At 60.6% G+C, this 26,530-nt stretch overlaps 1 protein-coding gene across 1 annotated transcript in view; it reads right to left on the minus strand.

Moving 5' to 3' along the window:
- The window catches only part of m6pr (mannose-6-phosphate receptor (cation dependent)), a 48,008-nt gene that overhangs the window by 5,435 nt on the left and 16,043 nt on the right, over window positions 1–26,530 (minus strand). The window contains exon 3 of the mRNA XM_063037691.1: window positions 4,705–4,814. Coding sequence (XP_062893761.1) covers window positions 4,705–4,814 — 110 coding nt within the window. The remainder of the gene's footprint in view (window positions 1–4,704; window positions 4,815–26,530) is intronic.

The raw sequence follows: 26,530 nt of genomic DNA on the forward strand, positions 1-26,530 counted from the left end.
CGTGTCCAATCCCTTAATAATCTTATATGTTTCAATCGGATCCCCTCTCAGTCTTCTAAATTCCAGTGTATACAAGCCCAGTCGCTCCAATCTTTCAACATATGACAGTCCCACCACCCCGGGAATTAACCTTGTGAACCTACGCTGCACTCCCTCAAGAGCAAGAATGTCCTTCCTCAAATTTGGAGACCAAAACTGCACACAGTACTCCAGGTGTGGTCTCACCAGGGCCCTGTACAGCTGCAGAAGGACCTCTTTGCTCTTATACTCAATTCCCCTTGTTATGAAGGCCAGCACGCCATTAGCTTTCTTCACTGCCTGCTGTACCTGCATGCTTGCTTTCAGTGACTGATGTACAAGAACACCTAGATCTCGTTGTGCTTCCCCTTTTCCTAACTTGACTCCATTTAGATAATAATCTGCCTTCCCGTTCTTACCACCAAAGTGGATGCAGAACTGCAAAACTTAATTGATATAGTTGTTGAAAAAAAGTGCAAAAGTGCTTACTTTCAGTGAACAGGGTGGGTGCGGTTCGGGGGATGAGGAGTGAGATCTCGGTCCACCCCCCACCTTCCCGGCGAGCCCACCCAGGGGGAGAGGCAGAGAGCGAGCTCTGTCTGTCCCCCCCACCGACCCCGCTAACTCCTGGGGAACGCACAGGCCCACCCAGGAATGCCACCTCCCAGAGGGGGGGACAATCAGCCAAGAGTGAGGATAGTGTTGGAGGACAGCTGATCAGAATTGGGGTTATTATCACCGGCGTGGGACGTGAAATTTGTCAACGTAGCAAGAGCAGTTCAATGCAATACATTAACTGGATGGCAGGACTTTCATATGATGAACGACTGGATCGACTAGGCTTATACTCGCTGGAATTTAGAAGATTGAGGGGGAATCTGATTGAAACGTATAAGATCCTAAAGGGATTGGACAGGCTAGATGCAGGAAGATTGTTCCCGTTGTTGGGGAAGTCCAGAACGAGGGGTCACAGTTTGAGGATAAAGGGGAAGCCTTTTAGGACCGAGATGAGGAAAAACTTCTTCACACAGAGAGTGGTGAATCTGTGGAATTCTCTGCCACAGGAAACAGTTGAGGCCAGTTCATTGGCTATATTTAAGAGGGAGTTAGATATGGCCCTTGTGGCTAAAGGGATCAGGGGGTATGGAGGGAAGGCTGGTACAGGGTTCTGAGTTGGATGATCAGCCGTGATCATACTGAATGGCGGTGCAGGCTCGAAGGGCCGAATGGCCTACTCCTGCACCTATTTTCTATGTTTCTATCCCAGTACAGAACACACAAGCTCCTAAAGACACAACACTCCCAGGAGACCCAACACAATCCCAGCAGACCAAACACCAACCCAGCAGAGAAGACACAAACTTCCAAAGACACGGCAGTGCCAGTAGACCCAACACACTCCCAGCAGACCCAACAAACTCCTAGACGCAACACTCCCAGCAGACCCAGCTCAATCCCAGCAGACCAAACACCACCCCAGCACAGAACACAGAAAGTCCATGATCGTACTGAATGGCGATGCAGGCTCGAAGGGCCGAATGGCCTACTCCTGCACCTATTTTCTATGTTATGTGTTAGGCTACAGCAATAGCAGATCACAATCGTACACTCGTGACCTCTTTATCTGCATCTGAATCGTGAGGCCTCCGTCAGTCAGGGCCGACCATGGATTTTGTGTCCCAGCTGTCCGGATACGCAAGCCAGGAGAACACGACACGGCTGAGTGAGCTGTTGCCCAGGCAGCAGGCTTCCCCTCTCCACGCATCTGAGGAGCCCTAAGGAACAGCAGAGACCCATACAGTTCGGCACCAGGAGTTGCCAGTCAGCATTGAACTCAATGTAAGACTGCCTTAGGGACTCCAGCTCCAGATTTTTCCCTTGGGATTTATTCCTGAAGCCTTCCCCATGAGTGGGTATGGCCACAAGGCAGCGGAGGTTTGCGATCAGATTTTACCTTCCAGGGATAAAGTTTAAGAGTCGCGATGTAATGATGCAGCTCTATAAAACTCTGGTCAGGCCACACTTGGAGTACTGTGTCCAGTTCTGGTCACCTCACTACAGGAAGGATGTGGAAGCATTGGAAAGGGTACAGAGGAGATTTACCAGGATGCTGCCTGGTTTAGAGAGTATGCATTACGATCAGAGATTAAGGGAGCTAGGGCTTTACTCTTTGGAGAGGAGGATGAGAGGAGACATGATAGAGGTGTACAAGATAATAAGAGGAATAGATAGAGTGGATAGCCAGCGCCTCTTCCCCAGGGCACCACTGCTCAATACAAGAGGACATGGCTTTAAGGTAAGGGCTGGGAAGTTCAAGGGGGATATTAGAGGAAGGTTTTTCACTTAGAGAGTGGTTGGTGCGTGGAATGCACTGCCTGAGTCAGTGGTGGAGGCAGATACACTAGTGAAGTTTAAGAGACTACTAGACAGGTATATGGAGGAATCTAAGGTGGGGGCTTATATGGGAGGCAGGGTTTGAGGGTCGGCACAACATTGTGGGCCGAAGGGCCTGTAGTGTGCTGTACTGTTCGATGTTAGCAGCAGCAGTTCAGTGCAATACATAGTCTGGAAGTAATCAATCAATCAATTACAGTATACGTACATTGAATAGATTAAAAACCATGCAAAAAACGGAAATAATACATATTTAAAAAAACTGAGGTGGTGTCCAAGGTTTCAATGTCCATTTAGGAATCAGACGGCAGAGGGGAAGAAGCTGTTCCTGAATCGCTGAGTGTGTGTCTTCAGGCTTCTGATGGTAACAGTGAGAAAAGGCCATGCCCTGGGTGCTGGAGGGTCCTTAATAATGGACGCTGCCTTTCTGAGACACCGCTCCCTGAAGATGTCCTGGGTACTTTGTAGGCTAGTGCCCAAGATGGAGCCGACTAGATTTACAACCCTCTGCAGCTTCTTTCGGTCCTGTGCAGTAGCCCCTCTGTACCAGACAGTGATGCAGCCTGTCAGAATGCTCCCCACCGTACAACTATAGAAGTTTTTGAGTGTATTTGTTAACGTGCCAAATCTCTTCAAACTCCTAATGAAGTATAGACACTGTCTTGCCCTCTTTATAACTACATCGATATGTTGGGACCAGGTCAGATCCTCAGAGATCTTGACACAAACCCCCACCCCGGACTTTACTAGGGAGCATGGAGACCCCTCCAGGAACGCCGGAAGCCGAGGGTGGTGGGGGTCCCGATATCCACCCCCCACCCTCCTGGGAAATACACAGGCCCCACTCCCAGGAACATAGGCCCTCCAGGAGCGAGGGGAGGAGATGACGACCATTCTCACCCTGAGCTCGCTCTGCCGGTCCGCCACTCCAACACCAAACTAATCCTTCCCTCCTCCTTAACCCTCCATTTCTCCATCACCCATCTGCCTATCCAGAGTCTCTCAAATGTCCCGAATGTACCTGCCTCCACCAGCACCCCTGACAGGGCGTTCCACACACCCCCAACTGTCTGTGTAAAAAAACCCACGTCTCTAATACAGGCAGCGTCCCGGTGAATCTCCTCTGCACCCTCTCTAATCCAGGCAGCATCCTGGTGAATCTCCTCTGCACCCTCTCTAATCCAGGCAGCATCCTGGTAAATCTCCTCTGCACCCTCTCTAATCCAGGCAGCGTCCCGGTGAATCTCCTCTGCACCCTCTCTAATCCAGGCAGCATCCTGGTGAATCTCCTCTGCACCCTCTCTAATCCAGGCAGCATCCTGGTGAATCTCCTCTGCACCCTCTCTAATCCAGACAGCGTCCCGGTGAATCTCCTCTGCACCCTCTCTAATCCAGGCAGCGTCCTGGTGAATCTCCTCTGCACCCTCTCTAATCCAGGCAGCATCCTGGTGAATCTCCTCTGCACCCTCTCTAATCCAGACAGCATCCTGGTGAATCTCCTCTGCACCCTCTCTAATCCAGTCGCATCCTGGTGAATCTCCTCTGAACTCTCTCTAATCCAGACAGCATCCTGGTGAATCTCCTCTGCACCCTCTCTAATCCAGGCAGCGTCCCGGTGAATCTCCTCTGCACCCTCTCTAATCCAGGCAGCATCCTGGTGAATCTCCTCTGCACCCTCTCTAATCCAGGCAGCATCCTGGTGAATCTCCTCTACACCCTCTCTAATCCAGGCAGCATCCTGGTGAATCTCCTCTGCACCCTCTCTAATCCAGGCAGCGTCCTGGTGAGTCTCCTCTGCACCCTCTCTAATCCAGACAGCATCCTGGAGAATCTCCTCTGCACCCTCTCTAATCCAGGCAGCGTCCTGCTGAATCTCCTCCCCACCCTCTCTAATCCAGACAGCATCCTGGCGAATCTCCTCTGCACCCTCTCTAATCCAGTCAGCATCCTGGTGAATCTAATCTGCACCCTCTCTAATCCCTACTCACATGACGCGACCAGAACTGAACGCAATACTCCACATGGGGGTCTGAACAAGGTTTGAAAGAGCCGCGACATTCCCACGTCCCTCTCGGACTCAATCCCCCGACTACCCTACGGCGTCCTTCCTCTGAGGGGCAGATCGATCGACGTGGACCCCCAGTTCCCTCTTGCTGAGGAAGCCGGTGGGCTGCCCCATCTGGGACGAGGGCATACTCGAGGAGGCGTTCAGTATCAGACGCCCACGGTGGGTCAGCATCGTGCTGGCTGGAACGACAGGGACACGGGGATGGAGAGGGGCAAGACACTCACCGAGACGATGCCTGGTTCGCAGGAGATCATCAGCAGCACCTTCCGCCGCTCCCCCTGGCAGTGACTTTTGTAAGGGTCACCGTCGCCGAACAACAGCAGGATCCAGTCACCTGGGCAGACAGGGCACGAGTCAGGGAGGCAAGCTGGGACAGAGTGAATCTCCCTCCGCACCGTCCCATCACACACCCCTGGGGTCAGACACAGAGTGAATCTCCCTCCACACCGTCCCATCACACACTCCCGAGGGCAGACGCAGAGTGAATCACCCTCCGCACCATCCCATCACACACTCCCGGGGTCAGACACAGAGTGAATCTCCCTCCACACCGTCCCATCACACACTCCCGGGGTCAGACACAGAGCGAATCTCCATCCCCACCATCCCATCACACACTCCCGGGGTCAGACACAGAGTGAATCTCCCTCCGTACCGTCCCATCACACACTCCCGGGGTCAGACACAGAGTGAATCTCCTCCCCCACCGTCCCATCCCACACCCCCGGGGTCAGACGCAGAGCGAATCTCCCCCACCACCGTCCCATCCCACACCCCCGGGGTCAGACACAGAGTGAATCTCCCTCCACACCGTCCCATCACACACTCCCGGGGTCGGACGCGGGGTGAATCTCCCTCCTCAATGTCCCATCACACACTCCCGGGGTCGGACACGGGGTGAATCCCCCTCCACACCGTCCCATCCCACACCCCCGGGGTCAGACACAGAGTGAATCCCCCTCCACACCGTCCCATCACACAATCCCGGGGTCAGACACAGAGTGAATCTCCCTCCCCACCGTCCCATCACACACCCCCGGGGTCAGACGCAGAGTGAATCTCCATCCATACCATCCCATCACACACTCCCGGGGTCAGACACAGAGTGAACCTCCCTCCACACGGTCCCATCACACACTCCCGGGGTCAAACACAGAGTGAATCTCCCTCCACACGGTCCCATCACACACTCCCGGGGTCAGACACAGAGTGAACCTCCCTCCACACGGTCCCATCACACACTCCCGGGGTCAAACACAGAGTGAATCTCCCTCCACACGGTCCCATCACACACTCCCGGGGTCAGACACAGAGTGAATCTCCCTCCACACCGTCCCATCACACACTCCCGGGGTCAGACACACAGTGAATCTCCCTCCGTACCGTTCCATCACACACTCCCGGGGTCAGACGCAGAGCGAATCTCCCCCCCACCGTCCCATCCCACACTCCCGGGGTCAGACGCAGAGCGAATCTCACCCCCCACCGTCCCATCCCACACCCCCGGGGTCAGACGCAGAGCGAATCTCCCCCCCACCGTCCCATCCCACACCCCCGGGGTCAGACACAGCGCGAATCTCCCTCCACACCGTCCCATCACACACTCCCGGGGTCAGACACAGAGCGAATCTCCCTCCACACCGTCCCATCACACACTCCCGGGGTCAGACACACAGTGAATCTCCCTCCGTACCGTTCCATCACACACTCCCGGGGTCAGACGCAGAGCGAATCTCCCCCCCACCGTCCCATCCCACACTCCCGGGGTCAGACGCAGAGCGAATCTCACCCCCCACCGTCCCATCCCACACCCCCGGGGTCAGACGCAGAGCGAATCTCCCCCCCACCGTCCCATCCCACACCCCCGGGGTCAGACACAGAGCGAATCTCCCTCCACACTGTCCCATCACACACTCCCGGGGCAGACACAGCGTGAATCTCCCCCCACACCGTCCCATCACACACTCCCGGGGTCAGACACAGAGCGAATCTCCCTCCCCACCGTCCCATCACACACATTCCCGGAGTCAGACACAGAGCGAATCTCCCTCCACACCGTCCCATCACACACTCCCGGGGTCAGACGCAGAGTGAATCTCCCACTGCACCGTCCCATCACACACTCCCGGGGTCAGACACAGAGTGAAGCTCCCTCCACACCGTCCCATCACACACCCCCGGGGTCAGACGCAGAGCGAATTTCCCCCCCCACCGTCCCATCCCACACCTCCGGGGTCAGACGCAGAGTGAATCTCCCTCCACACCGTCCCATCACACACACCCGGGGTCAGACACAAAGTGAATCTCCCTCTGCACCGTCCCATCACACACTCCCGGGGTCAGACGCAGAGCGAATCTCCCCCCCCACCGTCCCATCCCACACCCCCGGGGTCAGACGCAGAGCGAATCTCCCCCCCCACCGTCCCATTCCACACCCCCGGGGTCAGACATAGAGTGAATCTCCCTCCACACCGTCCCATCACACACTCCCGGGGTCGGACGCGGGGTGAATCTCCCTCCTCAATGTCCCATCACACACTCCCGGGGTCGGACACGGGGTGAATCCCCCTCCACACCGTCCCATCCCACACCCCCGGGGTGAGACACAGAGTGAATCTCCCTCTGCACCGTCCCATCACACACTCCCGGGGTCAGACACAGAGTGAATCTCCCTCCCCACCGTCCCATCACACACCCCCGGGGTCAGACACAGAGTGAATCCCCCTCCACACCGTCCCATCACACACTCCCGGGGTCAGACACAGAGTGAATCTCCCTCCCCACCGTCCCATCACACACCTCCGGGGTCAGACGCAGAGTGAATCTCCCTCCACACCGTCCCATCACACTCTCCCGGGGTCAGACACAGAGTGAATCTCCCTCCACACCGTCCCATCACACACTCCCGGGGTCAGACACAGAGTGAATCTCCCTCCACACCGTCCCATCACACACTCCCGGGGTCAGACACAGAGTGAATCTCCCTCACCGTCCCATCACGCACTCCCGGGGTCAAACACAGAGTGAATCTCCCTCCACACCGTCCCATCACACACTCCCGGGGTCGGACACGGGGTGAATCCCCCTCCACACCGTCCCATCACACACTCCCGGGGTCAGACACAGAGTGAATCTCCCTCCGCACCGTCCCATCGCACACTCCCGGGGTCAGACACAGAGTGAATCTCCCTCCACACCGTCCCATCACACACTCCCGGGGTCAGACACAGAGTGAATCTCCCTCCACACCGTCCCATCACACACTCCCGGGGTCAGACACAGAGTGAATCTCCCTCCACACCGTCCCATCCCACACCCCCGGGGTCAGACACACAGAGTGAATCTCCCTCCACACCGTCCCATCACACTCTCCCGGGGTCAGACACAGAGTGAATCTCCCTCCACACCGTCCCATCACACACTCCCGGGGTCAGACACAGAGTGAATCTCCCTCCACACCGTCCCATCACACTCTCCCGGGGTCAGACACAGAGTGAATCTCCCTCCACACCGTCCCATCACACACTCCCGGGGTCAGACACAGAGTGAATCTCCCTCCACACCGTCCCATCACACACTCCCGGGGTCAGACACAGAGTGAATCTCCCTCCCCACCGTCCCATCACACACCCCCGGGGTCAGACACAGAGTGAATCCCCCTCCACACCGTCCCATCACACACTCCCGGGGTCAGACACAGAGTGAATCTCCCTCCCCACCGTCCCATCACACACCTCCGGGGTCAGACGCAGAGTGAATCTCCCTCCACACCGTCCCATCACACTCTCCCGGGGTCAGACACAGAGTGAATCTCCCTCCACACCGTCCCATCACACACTCCCGGGGTCAGACACAGAGTGAATCTCCCTCCACACCGTCCCATCACACACTCCCGGGGTCAGACACAGAGTGAATCTCCCTCACCGTCCCATCACGCACTCCCGGGGTCAAACACAGAGTGAATCTCCCTCCACACCGTCCCATCACACACTCCCGGGGTCGGACACGGGGTGAATCCCCCTCCACACCGTCCCATCACACACTCCCGGGGTCAGACACAGAGTGAATCTCCCTCCACACCGTCCCATCACACACTCCCGGGGTCAGACACAGAGTGAATCTCCCTCCACACCGTCCCATCACACACTCCCGGGGTCAGACACAGAGTGAATCTCCCTCCACACCGTCCCATCCCACACCCCCGGGGTCAGACACACAGAGTGAATCTCCCTCCACACCGTCCCATCACACTCTCCCGGGGTCAGACACAGAGTGAATCTCCCTCCACACCGTCCCATCACACACTCCCGGGGTCAGACACAGAGTGAATCTCCCTCCACACCGTCCCATCACACTCTCCCGGGGTCAGACACAGAGTGAATCTCCCTCCACACCGTCCCATCACACACTCCCGGGGTCAGACACAGAGTGAATCTCCCTCCACACCGTCCCATCACACACTCCCGGGGTCGGACAAGGGGTGAATCCCCCTCCACACCGTCCCATCACACACTCCCGGGGTCAGGCACAGAGTGAATCTCCCTCCACACCGTCCCATCACCACCTCCCGGGGTCAGACACAGAGTGAATCTCCCTCCACACCATCCCATCACACACTCCCGGGGTCAGACACAGAGTGAATCTCCCTCCACACCGTCCCATCACACACTCCCGGGGTCAGACGCAGAGTGAATCACCCTCCGCACCATCCCATCACACACTCCCGGGGTCAGACACAGAGTGAATCTCCCTCCACACCGTCCCATCACACACTCCCGGGGTCAGACACAGAACGAATCTCCATCCCCACCATCCCATCACACACTCCCGGGGTCAGACACAGAGTGAATCTCCCTCCGTACCGTCCCATCACACACTCCCGGGGTCAGACACAGAGTGAATCTCCCCCCCCACCGTCCCATCCCACACCCCCGGGGTCAGACGCAGAGCGAATCTCCCCCCCCACCGTCCTATCCCACACCCCCGGGGTCAGACACAGAGTGAATCTCCCTCCACACCGTCCCATCACACACTCCCGGGGTCGGACGCGGGGTGAATCTCCCTCCTCAATGTCCCATCACACACTCCCGGGGTCGGACACGGGGTGAATCCCCCTCCACACCGTCCCATCCCACACCCCCGGGGTCAGACACAGAGTGAATCCCCCTCCACACCGTCCCATCACACAATCCCGGGGTCAGACACAGAGTGAATCTCCCTCCCCACCGTCCCATCACACACCTCCGGGGTCAGACGCAGAGTGAATCTCCATCCATACCATCCCATCACACACTCCCGGGGTCAGACACAGAGTGAATCTCCCTCCACACCGTCACATCACACACTCCCGGGGTCAGACACAGAGTGAATCTCCCTCCACACCGTCCCATCACACACTCCCGGGGTCAGACACAGAGTGAATCTCCCTCCGCACCGTCCCATCACACACTCCCGGGGTCAGACACAGAGTGAACCTCCCTCCACACGGTCCCATCACACACTCCCGGGGTCGGACGCGGGGTGAATCTCCCTCCTCAATGTCCCATCACACACTCCCGGGGTCGGACACGGGGTGAATCCCCCTCCACACCGTCCCATCCCACACCCCCGGGGTCAGACACAGAGTGAATCTCCCTCTGCACCGTCCCATCACACACTCCCGGGGCCAGACGCAGAGCGAATCTCCCCCCCACCGTCCCATCCCACACCCCCGGGGTCAGACGCAGAGCGAATCTCCCCCCCCACCGTCCCATCCCACACCCCCGGGGTCAGACACAGAGTGAATCTCCCTCTGCACCGTCCCATCACACACTCCCGGGGTCAGACGCAGAGCGAATCTCCCCCCCCACCGTCCCATCCCACACCCCCGGGGTCAGACATAGAGTGAATCTCCCTCCACACCGTCCCATCACACACTCCCGGGGTCGGACGCGGGGTGAATCTCCCTCCTCAATGTCCCATCACACACTCCCGGGGTCGGACACGGGGTGAATCCCCCTCCACACCGTCCTATCCCACACCCCCGGGGTCAGACACAGAGTGAATCTCCCTCTGCACCGTCCCATCACACACTCCCGGGGTCAGACGCAGAGCGAATCTCCCCCCCCACCATCCCATCCCACACCCCCGGGGTCAGACGCAGAGCGAATCTCCCCCCCCACTGTCCCATCCCACACCCCCGGGGTCAGACACAGAGTGAATCTCCCTCCACACCGTCCAATCACACACTCCCGGGGTCGGACGCGGGGTGAATCTCCCTCCTCAATGTCCCATCACACACTCCCGGGGTCGGACACGGGGTGAATCCCCCTCCACACCGTCCCATCCCACACCCCCGGGGTCAGACACAGAGTGAATCCCCCTCCACACCGTCCCATCACACACTCCCGGGGTCAGACACAGAGTGAATCTCCCTCCCCACCGTCCCATCACACACCCCCGGGGTCAGACACAGAGTGAATCCCCCTCCACACCGTCCCATCACACACTCCCGGGGTCAGACACAGAGTGAATCTCCCTCCCCACCGTCCCATCACACACCTCCGGGGTCAGACGCAGAGTGAATCTCCCTCCACACCGTCCCATCACACTCTCCCGGGGTCAGACACAGAGTGAATCTCCCTCCACACCGTCCCATCACACACTCCCGGGGTCAGACACAGAGTGAATCTCCCTCCACACCGTCCCATCACACACTCCCGGGGTCAGACACAGAGTGAATCTCCCTCACCGTCCCAACACGCACTCCCGGGGTCAAACACAGAGTGAATCTCCCTCCACACCGTCCCATCACACACTCCCGGGGTCGGACACGGGGTGAATCCCCCTCCACACCGTCCCATCACACACTCCCGGGGTCAGACACAGAGTGAATCTCCCTCCGCACCGTCCCATCGCACACGCCCGGGGTCAGACACAGAGTGAATCTCCCTCCACACCGTCCCATCACACACTCCCGGGGTCAGACACAGAGTGAATCTCCCTCCACACCGTCCCAGCACACACTCCCGGGGTCAGACACAGAGTGAATCTCCCTCCACACCGTCCCATCCCACACCCCCGGGGTCAGACACACAGAGTGAATCTCCCTCCACACCGTCCCATCACACTCTCCCGGGGTCAGACACAGAGTGAATCTCCCTCCACACCGTCCCATCACACACTCCCGGAGTCAGAGACAGAATGAATCTCCCTCCACACTGTCCCATCACACTCTCCAGGGGTCAGACACAGAGTGAATCTCCCTCCACACCGTCCCATCACACACTCCCGGGGTCAGACACAGAGTGAATCTCCCTCGACACCGTCCCATCACACACTCCCGGGGTCGGACAAGGGGTGAATCCCCCTCCACACCGTCCCATCACACACTCCCGGGGTCAGGCACAGAGTGAATCTCCCTCCACACCGTCCCATCACCACCTCCCGGGGTCAGACACAGAGTGAATCTCCCTCCACACCGTCCCATCACACACTCCCGGGGTCAGACACAGAGTGAAGCTCCCTCCACACCGTCCCATCACACACTTCCGAGGTCAGACGCAGAGTGAATCACCCTCCGCACCATCCCATCACACACTCCCGGGGTCAGACACAGAGTGAATCTCCCTCCACACCGTCCCATCACACACTCCCGGGGTCAGACACAGAGCGAATCTCCATCCCCACCATCCCATCACACACTCCCGGGGTCAGACACAGAGTGAATCTCCCTCCGTACCGTCCCATCACACACTCCCGGGGTCAGACACAGAGTGAATCTCCCCCCCCACCGTCCCATCCCACACCCCCGGGGTCAGACGCAGAGCGAATCTCCCCCCCCACCGTCCCATCCCACACCCCCGGGGTCAGACACAGAGTGAATCTCCCTCCACACCGTCCCATCACACACTCCCGGGGTCGGACGCGGGGTGAATCTCCCTCCTCAATGTCCCATCACACACTCCCGGGGTCGGACACGGGGTGAATCCCCCTCCACACCGTCCCATCCCACACCCCCGGGGTCAGACACAGAGTGAATCCCCCTCCACACCGTCCCATCACACACTCCCGGGGTCAGACACAGAGTGAATCTCCCTCCACACCGTCACATCACACACTCCCGGGGTCAGACACAGAGTGAATCTCCCTCCACACGGTCCCATCACACACTCCCGGGGTCAGACACAGAGTGAATCTCCCTCCACACGGTCCCATCACACACTCCCGGGGTCAGACACAGAGTGAATCTCCCTCCACACCGTCCCATCACACACTCCCGGGGTCAGACACACAGTGAATCTCCCTCCGTACCGTTCCATCACACACTCCCGGGGTCAGACGCAGAGCGAATCTCCCCCCCCACCGTCCCATCCCACACTCCCGGGGTCAGACGCAGAGCGAATCTCACCCCCCACCGTCCCATCCCACACCCCCGGGGTCAGACGCAGAGCGAATCTCCCCCCCCACCGTCCCATCCCACACCCCCGGGGTCAGACACAGCGCGAATCTCCCTCCACACCGTCCCATCACACACTCCCGGGGTCAGACACAGAGCGAATCTCCCTCCACACCGTCCCATCACACACTCCCGGGGTCAGACACACAGTGAATCTCCCTCCGTACCGTTCCATCACACACTCCCGGGGTCAGACGCAGAGCGAATCTCCCCCCCCACCGTCCCATCCCACACTCCCGGGGTCAGACGCAGAGCGAATCTCACCCCCCACCGTCCCATCCCACACCCCCGGGGTCAGACGCAGAGCGAATCTCCCCCCCCACCGTCCCATCCCACACCCCCGGGGTCAGACACAGAGCGAATCTCCCTCCACACTGTCCCATCACACACTCCCGGGGTCAGACACAGCGTGAATCTCCCCCCACACCGTCCCATCACACACTCCCGGGGTCAGACACGGAGTGAATCTCCCTCCACACCGTCCCATCACACACTCCCGGGGTCAGACGCAGAGTGAATCTCCCTCTGCACCGTCCCATCACACACTCCCGGGGTCAGACACAGAGTGAAGCTCCCTCCACACCGTCCCATCACACACCCCCGGGGTCAGACGCAGAGCGAATTTCCCCCCCCACCGTCCCATCCCACACCCCCGGGGTCAGACGCAGAGCGAATCTCCCCCCCCACCGTCCCATCCCACACCCCCGGGGTCAGACACAGAGTGAATCTCCCTCCACACCGTCCCATCACACACACCCGGGGTCAGACACAGAGTGAATCTCCCTCTGCACCGTCCCATCACACACTCCCGGGGTCAGACGCAGAGCGAATCTCCCCCCCACCGTCCCATCCCACACCCCCGGGGTCAGACGCAGAGCGAATCTCCCCCCCCACCGTCCCATTCCACACCCCCGGGGTCAGACATAGAGTGAATCTCCCTCCACACCGTCCCATCACACACTCCCGGGGTCGGACGCGGGGTGAATCTCCCTCCTCAATGTCCCATCACACACTCCCGGGGTCGGACACGGGGTGAATCCCCCTCCACACCGTCCCATCCCACACCCCCGGGGTGAGACACAGAGTGAATCTCCCTCTGCACCGTCCCATCACACACTCCCGGGGCCAGACGCAGAGCGAATCTCCCCCCCACCGTCCCATCCCACACCCCCGGGGTCAGACGCAGAGCGAATCTCCCCCCCACCGTCCCATCCCACACCCCCGGGGTCAGACACAGAGTGAATCTCCCTCTGCACCGTCCCATCACACACTCCCGGGGTCAGACGCAGAGCGAATCTCCCCCCCCACCGTCCCATCCCACACCCCCGGGGTCAGACATAGAGTGAATCTCCCTCCACACCGTCCCATCACACACTCCCGGGGTCGGACGCGGGGTGAATCTCCCTCCTCAATGTCCCATCACACACTCCCGGGGTCGGACACGGGGTGAATCCCCCTCCACACCGTCCCATCCCACACCCCCGGGGTCAGACACAGAGTGAATCTCCCTCTGCACCGTCCCATCACACACTCCCGGGGTCAGACGCAGAGCGAATCTCCCCCCCCACCGTCCCATCCCACACCCCCGGGGTCAGACGCAGAGCGAATCTCCCCCCCCACCGTCCCATCCCACACCCCCGGGGTCAGACACAGAGTGAATCTCCCTCCACACCGTCCCATCACACACTCCCGGGGTCGGACGCGGGGTGAATCTCCCTCCTCAATGTCCCATCACACACTCCCGGGGTCGGACACGGGGTGAATCCCCCTCCACACCGTCCCATCCCACACCCCCGGGGTCAGACACAGAGTGAATCCCCCTCCACACCGTCCCATCACACACTCCCGGGGTCAGACACAGAGTGAATCTCCCTCCCCACCGTCCCATCACACACCCCCGGGGTCAGACACAGAGTGAATCCCCCTCCACACCGTCCCATCACACACTCCCGGGGTCAGACACAGAGTGAATCTCCCTCCCCACCGTCCCATCACACACCTCCGGGGTCAGACGCAGAGTGAATCTCCCTCCACACCGTCCCATCACACTCTCCCGGGGTCAGACACAGAGTGAATCTCCCTCCACACCGTCCCATCACACACTCCCGGGGTCAGACACAGAGTGAATCTCCCTCCACACCGTCCCATCACACACTCCCGGGGTCAGACACAGAGTGAATCTCCCTCACCGTCCCATCACGCACTCCCGGGGTCAAACACAGAGTGAATCTCCCTCCACACCGTCCCATCACACACTCCCGGGGTCGGACACGGGGTGAATCCCCCTCCACACCGTCCCATCCCACACCCCCGGGGTCAGACGCAGAGCGAATCTCCCCCCCCACCGTCCCATCCCACACCCCCGGGGTCAGACACAGAGCGAATCTCCCTCCACACTGTCCCATCACACACTCCCGGGGTCAGACACAGCGTGAATCTCCCCCCACACCGTCCCATCACACACTCCCGGGGTCAGACACAGAGCGAATCTCCCTCCCCACCGTCCCATCACACACATTCCCGGAGTCAGACACAGAGCGAATCTCCCTCCACACCGTCCCATCACACACTCCCGGGGTCAGACGCAGAGTGAATCTCCCTCTGCACCGTCCCATCACACACTCCCGGGGTCAGACACAGAGCGAAGCTCCCTCCACACCGTCCCATCACACACCCCCGGGGTCAGACGCAGAGCGAATTTCCCCCCCCACCGTCCCATCCCACACCCCCGGGGTCAGACGCAGAGCGAATCTCCCCCCCCACCGTCCCATCCCACACCCCCGGGGTCAGACACAGAGTGAATCTCCCTCCACACCGTCCCATCACACACACCCGGGGTCAGACACAGAGTGAATCTCCCTCTGCACCGTCCCATCACACACTCCCGGGGTCAGACGCAGAGCGAATCTCCCCCCCCACCGTCCCATCCCACACCCCCGGGGTCAGACGCAGAGCGAATCTCCCCCCCCACCGTCCCATCCCACACCCCCGGGGTCAGACATAGAGTGAATCTCCCTCCACACCGTCCCATCACACACTCCCGGGGTCGGACGCGGGGTGAATCTCCCTCCTCAATGTCCCATCACACACTCCCGGGGTCGGACACGGGGTGAATCCCCCTCCACACCGTCCCATCCCACACCCCCGGGGTCAGACACAGAGTGAATCTCCCTCTGCACCGTCCCATCACACACTCCCGGGGCCAGACGCAGAGCGAATCTCCCCCCCCACCGTCCCATCCCACACCCCCGGGGTCAGACGCAGAGTGAATCTCCCTCTGCACCGTCCCATCACACACTCCCGGGGTCAGACGCAGAGCGAATCTCCCCCCGCACCGTCCCATCCCACACCCCCGGGGTCAGACATAGAGTGAATCTCCCTCCCCACCGTCACATCACACACCCCCGGGGTCAGACACAGAGTGAATCCCCCTCCACACCGTCCCATCACACACTCCCGGGGTCAGACACAGAGTGAATCTCCCTCCCCACCGTCCCATCACACACCTCCGGGGTCAGACGCAGAGTGAATCTCCCTCCACACCGTCCCATCACACTCTCCCGGGGTCAGACACAGAGTGAATCTCCCTCCACACCGTCCCATCACACACTCCCGGGGTCAGACACAGAGTGAATCTCCCTCCACACCGTCCCATCACACACTCCCGGGGTCAGACACAGAGTGAATCTCCCTCACCGTCCCATCACGCACTCCCGGGGTCAAACACAGAGTGAATCTCCCTCCACACCGTCCCATCACACACTCCCGGGGTCGGACACGGGGTGAATCCCCCTCCACACCGTCCCATCACACACTCCCGGGGTCAGACACAGAGTGAATCTCCCTCCGCACCGTCCCATCGCACACTCCCGGGGTCAGACACAGAGTGAATCTCCCTCCACACCGTCCCATCACACACTCCCGGGGTCAGACACAGAGTGAATCTCCCTCCACACCGTCCCATCACACACTCCCGGGGTCAGACACAGAGTGAATCTCCCTCCACACCGTCCCATCCCACACCCCCGGGGTCAGACACAGAGTGAATCTCCCTCCACACCGTCCCATCACACACTCCCGGGGTCAGACACAGAGCGAATCTCCCTCCGCACCGTCCCATCGCACACTCCCGGGGTCAGACACAGAGTGAATCTCCCTCCACACCGTCCCATCACACACTCCCGGGGTTGGACGCGGGGTGAATCTCCATCCACACCGTCCCATCACACACCCCCAGGGTCAGACACAGAGTGAATCTCCCTCCACACCGTCCCATCCCACACCCCCGGGGTCAGACACAGAGTGAATCTCCCTCCACACCGTCCCATCACACACTCCCGGGGTCAGACACAGAGCGAATCTCCATCCCCACCGTCCCATCACACACACCCGGGGTCAGACACAGAGTGAATCCCCCTCCACACCGTCCCATCACACACTGCCGGGGTCAGACACAGAGTGAATCTCTCTCCCCACCGTCCCATCACACACCCCCGGGGTCAGACGCAGAGTGAATCCCCCTCCACACCGTCCCATCACACACTCCCGGGGTCAGACACAGAGTGAATCTCCCTCCCCACCGTCCCATCACACACCCCCGGGGTCAGACACAGAGTGAATCTCCCTCCGCACCGTCCCATCACACACTCCCGGGGTCAGACACACAGAGTGAATCTCCCTCCACACCGTCCCATCACACTCTCCCGGGGTCAGACACAGAGTGCATCTCCCTCCACACCGTCCCATCACACACTTCCAGGGTCAGACACAGAGTGAATCTCCCTCCACACCGTCCCATCACACTCTCCCGGGGTCAGACACAGAGTGAATCTCCCTCCACACCGTCCCATCACACACTCCCGGGGTCAGACACAGAGTGAATCTCCCTCCACACCGTCCCATCACACACTCCCGGGGTCGGACACGGGGTGAATCCCCCTCCACACCGTCCCATCACACACTCCCGGGGTCAGACACAGAGTGAATCTCCCTCCACACCGTCCCATCACACACTCCCGGGGTCAGACACAGAGTGAATCTCCCTCCACACCGTCCCATCACACACTCCCGGGGTCAGACACAGAGTGAATCTCCCTCCACACCGTCCCATCACACACTCCCGGGGTCAGACACAGAGCGAATCTCCATCCCCACCGTCCCATCACACACTCCCGGGGTCAGACACAGAGTGAATCTCCCTCCGTACCGTCCCATCACACACTCCCGGGGTCAGACACAGAGTGAATCTCCCTCCGTACCGTCCCATCACACACTCCCGGGGTCAGACAGAGAGTGAATCTCCCTCCGCACCGTCCCATCACACACTCCCGGGGACAGACACAGAGTGAATCTCCCTCCACACCGTCCCATCACACACTCCTGGGGTCAGACACAGAGTGAATCTCCCTCCGCACCGTCCCATCACACACTCCCGGGGTCAGACACAAAGCGAATCTCCCTCCGCTCCATCCCATCACACACTCCCGGGGTCAGACACAGAGCGAATCTCCCTCCGCACCGTCCCATCACACACTCCCGGGGTCAGACACACAGCGAATCTCCCTCCACACCGTCCCATCACACACTCCCGGGGTCAGACACAGAGTGAATCTCCCTCCGCACCGTCCCATCACACACCCCCGGGGTCAGACACAGAGTGAATCTCCCTCCACACCGTCCCATCACACACTCCCGGGGTCAGACACAGAGTGAATCTCCCTCCGCACCGTCCCGTCACACACTCCCGGGGTCAGACACAGAGTGAATCTCCCTCCATACCGTCCCGTCACACACTCCTGGGGTCAGACACAGAGTGAATCTCCCTCCGCACCGTCCCATCACACACTCCCGGGGTCAGACACAGAGTGAATCTCCCTCCGTACCGTCCCATCACACACTCTCGGGGTCAGACACAGAGTGAATCTCCCTCCGTACCGTCCCATCACACACTCCCGGGGTCAGACACAGAGTGAATCTCCCTCCACACCGTCCCATCACACACTCCCGGGGTCAGACACAGAGTGAATCTCCCTCCGCACCGTCCCATCACACACTCCCGGGGTCGGACACAGAGTGAATCTCCCTCCACACCGTCCCATCACACACTCCCGGGGTCAGAAACAGAGTGAATCTCCCTCCACACCGTCCCATCACACACTCCCGGGGTCGGACACAGAGTGAATCTCCCTCCGCACCGTCCCGTCACACACTCCCGGAGTTGGACGCGGGGTGAATCTCCCTCCACACCATCCCATCACACACTCCCGGGGTCGGACGCGGGGTGAATCTCCCTCCGCACCGTCCCGTCACACACTCCCGGAGTTGGACGCGGGGTGAATCTCCCTCCACACCGTCCCATCACACACTCCCGGGGTCGGACACAGAGTGAATCTCCCTCCACACCGTCCCATCACACACTCCCGGGGTCGGACACAGAGTGAATCTCCCTCCCCACCGTCCCATCACACACTCCCGGGGTCAGACACAGAGTGAATCTCCCTCCACACCGTCCCATCACACACTCCCGGGGTCAGACACAGAGTGAATCTCCCTCCGCACCGTCCCGTCACACACTCCCGGAGTTGGACGCGGGGTGAATCTCCCTCCACACCGTCCCATCACACACTCCCGGGGTCAGACACAGAGTGAATCTCCCTCCGCACTGTCCCGTCACACACTCCCGGAGTTGGACGCGGGGTGAATCTCCCTCCACACCGTCCCATCACACACTCCCGGGGTCGGACGCGGGGTGAATCTCCCTCCACACCGTCCCATCACACACTCCCGGGGTCAGAAACAGAGTGAATCTCCCTCCGCACCGTCCCATCACACACTCCCGGGGTCGGACGCGGGGTGAATCTCCCTCCACACCGTCCCATCACACACTCCCGGGGTCAGACACAGAGTGAATCTCCCTCTGCACCGTCCTGTCACACACTCCCGGAGTTGGACGCGGGGTGAATCTCCCTCCACACCGTCCCATCACACACTCCCGGGGTCGGACGCCGGGTGAATCTCCCTCCACACCGTCCCATCACACACTCCCGGGGTCAGACACAGAGTGAATCTCCCTCCGCACCGTCCCATCACACACTCCCGGGGTCGGGCGCGGGGTGAATCTCCCTCCACACCGTCCCATCACACACTCCCGGGGTCAGACACAGAGTGAATCTCCCTCCGCACCGTCCCGTCACACACTCCCGGAGTTGGACGCGGGGTGAATCTCCCTCCACACCGTCCCATCACACACTCCCGGGGTCGGACACGGGGTGAATCTCCCTCCACACCGTCCCATCACACACCCCCGGGGTCAGACACAGAGTGAATCTCCCTCTGCACCGTCCCATCACACACTCCCGGGGTCAGACGCAGAGCGAATCTCCCCCCCCACCGTCCCATCCCACACCCCCGGGGTCAGACGCAGAGCGAATCTCCCCCCCCACCGTCCCATCCCACACCCCCGGGGTCAGACACAGAGTGAATCTCCCTCCACACCGTCCCATCACACACTCCCGGGGTCGGACGCGGGGTGAATCTCCCTCCTCAATGTCCCATCACACACTCCCGGGGTCGGACACGGGGTGAATCCCCCTCCACACCGTCCCATCCCACACCCCCGGGGTCAGACACAGAGTGAATCCCCCTCCACACCGTCCCATCACACACTCCCGGGGTCAGACACAGAGTGAATCTCCCTCCCCACCGTCCCATCACACACCCCCGGGGTCAGACACAGAGTGAATCTCCCCCCGCACCGTCCCATCACACACTCCCGGGGTCAGACACAGAGTGAATCTCCCTCCACACCGTCCCATCACACACTCCCGGGGTCAGACACAGAGTGAATCTCCCTCCCCACCGTCCCATCACACACCTCCGGGGTCAGACGCAGAGTGAATCTCCCTCCACACCGTCCCATCACACTCTCCCGGGGTCAGACACAGAGTGAATCTCCCTCCACACCGTCCCATCACACACTCCCGGGGTCAGACACAGAGTGAATCTCCCTCCACACCGTCCCATCACACACTCCCGGGGTCAGACACAGAGTGAATCTCCCTCACCGTCCCATCACGCACTCCCGGGGTCAAACACAGAGTGAATCTCCCTCCACACCGTCCCAACACACACTCCCGGGGTCGGACACGGGGTGAATCCCCCTCCACACCGTCCCATCACACACTCCCGGGGTCAGACACAGAGTGAATCTCCCTCCGCACCGTCCCATCGCACACTCCCGGGGTCAGACACAGAGTGAATCTCCCTCCACACCGTCCCATCACACACTCCCGGGGTCAGACACAGAGTGAATCTCCCTCCACACCGTCCCATCACACACTCCCGGGGTCAGACACAGAGTGAATCTCCCTCCACACCGTCCCATCCCACACCCCCGGGGTCAGACACAGAGTGAATCTCCCTCCACACCGTCCCATCACACACTCCCGGGGTCAGACACAGAGCGAATCTCCATCCCCACCGTCCCATCACACACTCCCGGGGTCAGACACAGAGTGAATCTCCCTCCACACCGTCCCATCACACACTCCCGGGGTTGGACGCGGGGTGAATCTCCATCCACACCGTCCCATCACACACCCCCGGGGTCAGACACAGAGTGAATCTCCCTCCACACCGTCCCATCCCACACCCCCGGGGTCAGACACAGAGTGAATCTCCCTCCACACCGTCCCATCACACACTCCCGGGGTCAGACACAGAGCGAATCTCCATCCCCACCGTCCCATCACACACACCCGGGGTCAGACACAGAGTGAATCCCCCTCCACACCGTCCCATCACACACTGCCGGGGTCAGACACAGAGTGAATCTCTCTCCCCACCGTCCCATCACACACCCCCGGGGTCAGACACAGAGTGAATCCCCCTCCACACCGTCCCATCACACACTCCCGGGGTCAGACACAGAGTGAATCCCCCTCCACACCGTCCCATCACACACTCCCAGGGTCAGACACAGAGTGAATCTCCCTCCCCACCGTCCCATCCCACACCCCCGGGGTCAGACACAGAGTGAATCTCCCTCCACACCGTCCCATCACACACTCCCGGGGTCAGACACAGAGCGAATCTCCATCCCCACCGTCCCATCACACACTCCCGGGGTCAGACACAGAGTGAATCTCCCTCCACACCGTCCCATCACACACTCCCGGGGTTGGACGCGGGGTGAATCTCCATCCACACCGTCCCATCACACACCCCCGGGGTCAGACACAGAGTGAATCTCCCTCCACACCGTCCCATCCCACACCCCCGGGGTCAGACACAGAGTGAATCTCCCTCCACACCGTCCCATCACACACTCCCGGGGTCAGACACAGAGCGAATCTCCATCCCCACCGTCCCATCACACACACCCGGGGTCAGACACAGAGTGAATCTCCCTCTACACCGTCCCATCACACACTCCCGGGGTCAGACACAGAGTGAATCTCCCTCCCCACCGTCCCATCACACACTGCCGGGGTCAGACACAGAGTGAATCTCTCTCCCCACCGTCCCATCACACACCCCCGGGGTCAGACACAGAGTGAATCCCCCTCCACACCGTCCCATCACACACTCCCGGGGTCAGACACAGAGTGAATCTCCCTCCCCACCGTCCCATCACACACCCCCGGGGTCAGACACAGAGTGAATCTCCCTCCGCACCGTCCCATCACACACTCCCGGGGTCAGACACACAGAGTGAATCTCCCTCCACACCGTCCTATCACACTCTCCCGGGGTCAGACACAGAGTGAATCTCCCTCCACACCGTCCCATCACACACTCCCGGGGTCAGACACAGAGTGAATCTCCCTCCACACCGTCCCATCACACTCTCCCGGGGTCAGACACAGAGTGAATCTCCCTCCACACCGTCCCATCACACACTCCCGGGGTCAGACACAGAGTGAATCTCCCTCCACACCGTCCCATCACACACTCCCGGGGTCGGACACGGGGTGAATCCCCCTCCACACCGTCCCATCACACACTCCCGGGGTCAGACACAGAGTGAATCTCCCTCCACACCGTCCCATCACACACTCCCGGGGTCAGACACAGAGTGAATCTCCCTCCACACCGTCCCATCACACACTCCCGGGGTCAGACACAGAGTGAATCTCCCTCCACACCGTCCCATCACACACTCCCGGGGTCAGACACAGAGCGAATCTCCATCCCCACCGTCCCATCACACACTCCCGGGGTCAGACACAGAGTGAATCTCCCTCCGTACCGTCCCATCACACACTCCCGGGGTCAGACACAGAGTGAATCTCCCTCCGTACCGTCCCATCACACACTCCCGGGGTCAGACAGAGAGTGAATCTCCCTCCGCACCGTCCCATCACACACTCCCGGGGACAGACACAGAGTGAATCTCCCTCCACACCGTCCCATCACACACTCCTGGGGTCAGACACAGAGTGAATCTCCCTCCGCACCGTCCCATCACACACTCCCGGGGTCAGACACAAAGCGAATCTCCCTCCGCTCCATCCCATCACACACTCCCGGGGTCAGACACAGAGCGAATCTCCCTCCGCACCGTCCCATCACACACTCCCGGGGTCAGACACAAAGCGAATCTCCCTCCACACCGTCCCATCACACACTCCCGGGGTCAGACACAGAGTGAATCTCCCTCCGCACCGTCCCATCACACACCCCCGGGGTCAGACACAGAGTGAATCTCCCTCCACACCGTCCCATCACACACTCCCGGGGTCAGACACAGAGTGAATCTCCCTCCGCACCGTCCCGTCACACAATCCCGGGGTCAGACACAGAGTGAATCTCCCTCCATACCGTCCCGTCACACACTCCTGGGGTCAGACACAGAGTGAATCTCCCTCCGCACCGTCCCATCACACACTCCCGGGGTCAGACACAGAGTGAATCTCCCTCCGTACCGTCCCATCACACACTCTCGGGGTCAGACACAGAGTGAATCTCCCTCCGTACCGTCCCATCACACACTCCCGGGGTCAGACACAGAGTGAATCTCCCTCCACACCGTCCCATCACACACTCCCGGGGTCAGACACAGAGTGAATCTCCCTCCGCACCGTCCCATCACACACTCCCGGGGTCGGACACAGAGTGAATCTCCCTCCACACCGTCCCATCACACACTCCCGGGGTCAGACACAGAGTGAATCTCCCTCCACACCGTCCCATCACACACTCCCGGGGTCGGACACAGAGTGAATCTCCCTCCGCACCGTCCCGTCACACACTCCCGGAGTTGGACGCGGGGTGAATCTCCCTCCACACCATCCCATCACACACTCCCGGGGTCGGACGCGGGGTGAATCTCCCTCCGCACCGTCCCGTCACACACTCCCGGAGTTGGACGCGGGGTGAATCTCCCTCCACACCGTCCCATCACACACTCCCGGGGTCAGACACAGAGTGAATCTCCCTCCACACCGTCCCATCACACACTCCCGGGGTCGGACACAGAGTGAATCTCCCTCCCCACCGTCCCATCACACACTCCCGGGGTCAGACACAGAGTGAATCTCCCTCCGCACCGTCCCATCACACACTCCCAGGGTCGGACGCGGGGTGAATCTCCCTCCACACCGTCCCATCACACACTCCCGGGGTCAGACACAGAGTGAATCTCCCTCCGCACCGTCCCGTCACACACTCCCGGAGTTGGACGCGGGGTGAATCTCCCTCCACACCGTCCCATCACACACTCCCGGGGTCGGACACGGGGTGAATCCCCCTCCACACCGTCCCATCCCACACCCCCGGGGTCAGACACAGAGTGAATCTCCCTCTGCACCGTCCCATCACACACTCCCGGGGTCAGACGCAGAGCGAATCTCCCCCCCCACCGTCCCATCCCACACCCCCGGGGTCAGACGCAGAGCGAATCTCCCCCCCCACCGTCCCATCCCACACCCCCGGGGTCAGACACAGAGTGAATCTCCCTCCACACCGTCCCATCACACACTCCCGGGGTCGGACGCGGGGTGAATCTCCCTCCTCAATGTCCCATCACACACTCCCGGGGTCGGACACGGGGTGAATCCCCCTCCACACCGTCCCATCCCACACCCCCGGGGTCAGACACAGAGTGAATCCCCCTCCACACCGTCCCATCACACACTCCCGGGGTCAGACACAGAGTGAATCTCCCTCCCCACCGTCCCATCACACACCCCCGGGGTCAGACACAGAGTGAATCTCCCCCCGCACCGTCCCATCACACACTCCCGGGGTCAGACACAGAGTGAATCTCCCTCCACACCGTCCCATCACACACTCCCGGGGTCAGACACAGAGTGAATCTCCCTCCCCACCGTCCCATCACACACCTCCGGGGTCAGACGCAGAGTGAATCTCCCTCCACACCGTCCCATCACACTCTCCCGGGGTCAGACACAGAGTGAATCTCCCTCCACACCGTCCCATCACACACTCCCGGGGTCAGACACAGAGTGAATCTCCCTCCACACCGTCCCATCACACACTCCCGGGGTCAGACACAGAGTGAATCTCCCTCACCGTCCCATCACGCACTCCCGGGGTCAAACACAGAGTGAATCTCCCTCCACACCGTCCCATCACACACTCCCGGGGTCGGACACGGGGTGAATCCCCCTCCACACCGTCCCATCACACACTCCCGGGGTCAGACACAGAGTGAATCTCCCTCCGCACCGTCCCATCGCACACTCCCGGGGTCAGACACAGAGTGAATCTCCCTCCACACCGTCCCATCACACACTCCCGGGGTCAGACACAGAGTGAATCTCCCTCCACACCGTCCCATCACACACTCCCGGGGTCAGACACAGAGTGAATCTCCCTCCACACCGTCCCATCCCACACCCCCGGGGTCAGACACAGAGTGAATCTCCCTCCACACCGTCCCATCACACACTCCCGGGGTCAGACACAGAGCGAATCTCCATCCCCACCGTCCCATCACACACTCCCGGGGTCAGACACAGAGTGAATCTCCCTCCACACCGTCCCATCACACACTCCCGGGGTTGGACGCGGGGTGAATCTCCATCCACACCGTCCCATCACACACCCCCGGGGTCAGACACAGAGTGAATCTCCCTCCACACCGTCCCATCCCACACCCCCGGGGTCAGACACAGAGTGAATCTCCCTCCACACCGTCCCATCACACACTCCCGGGGTCAGACACAGAGCGAATCTCCATCCCCACCGTCCCATCACACACACCCGGGGTCAGACACAGAGTGAATCCCCCTCCACACCGTCCCATCACACACTGCCGGGGTCAGACACAGAGTGAATCTCTCTCCCCACCGTCCCATCACACACCCCCGGGGTCAGACACAGAGTGAATCCCCCTCCACACCGTCCCATCACACACTCCCGGGGTCAGACACAGAGTGAATCTCCCTCCCCACCGTCCCATCACACACCCCCGGGGTCAGACACAGAGTGAATCTCCCTCCGCACCGTCCCATCACACACTCCCGGGGTCAGACACACAGAGTGAATCTCCCTCCACACCGTCCCATCACACTCTCCCGGGGTCAGACACAGAGTGAATCTCCCTCCACACCGTCCCATCACACACTCCCGGGGTCAGACACAGAGTG

This window comes from Mobula hypostoma, chromosome X1 (genome assembly GCF_963921235.1).
Source record: "Mobula hypostoma chromosome X1, sMobHyp1.1, whole genome shotgun sequence".
NCBI classification, from domain to species: Eukaryota; Metazoa; Chordata; class Chondrichthyes; order Myliobatiformes; family Myliobatidae; genus Mobula; species Mobula hypostoma.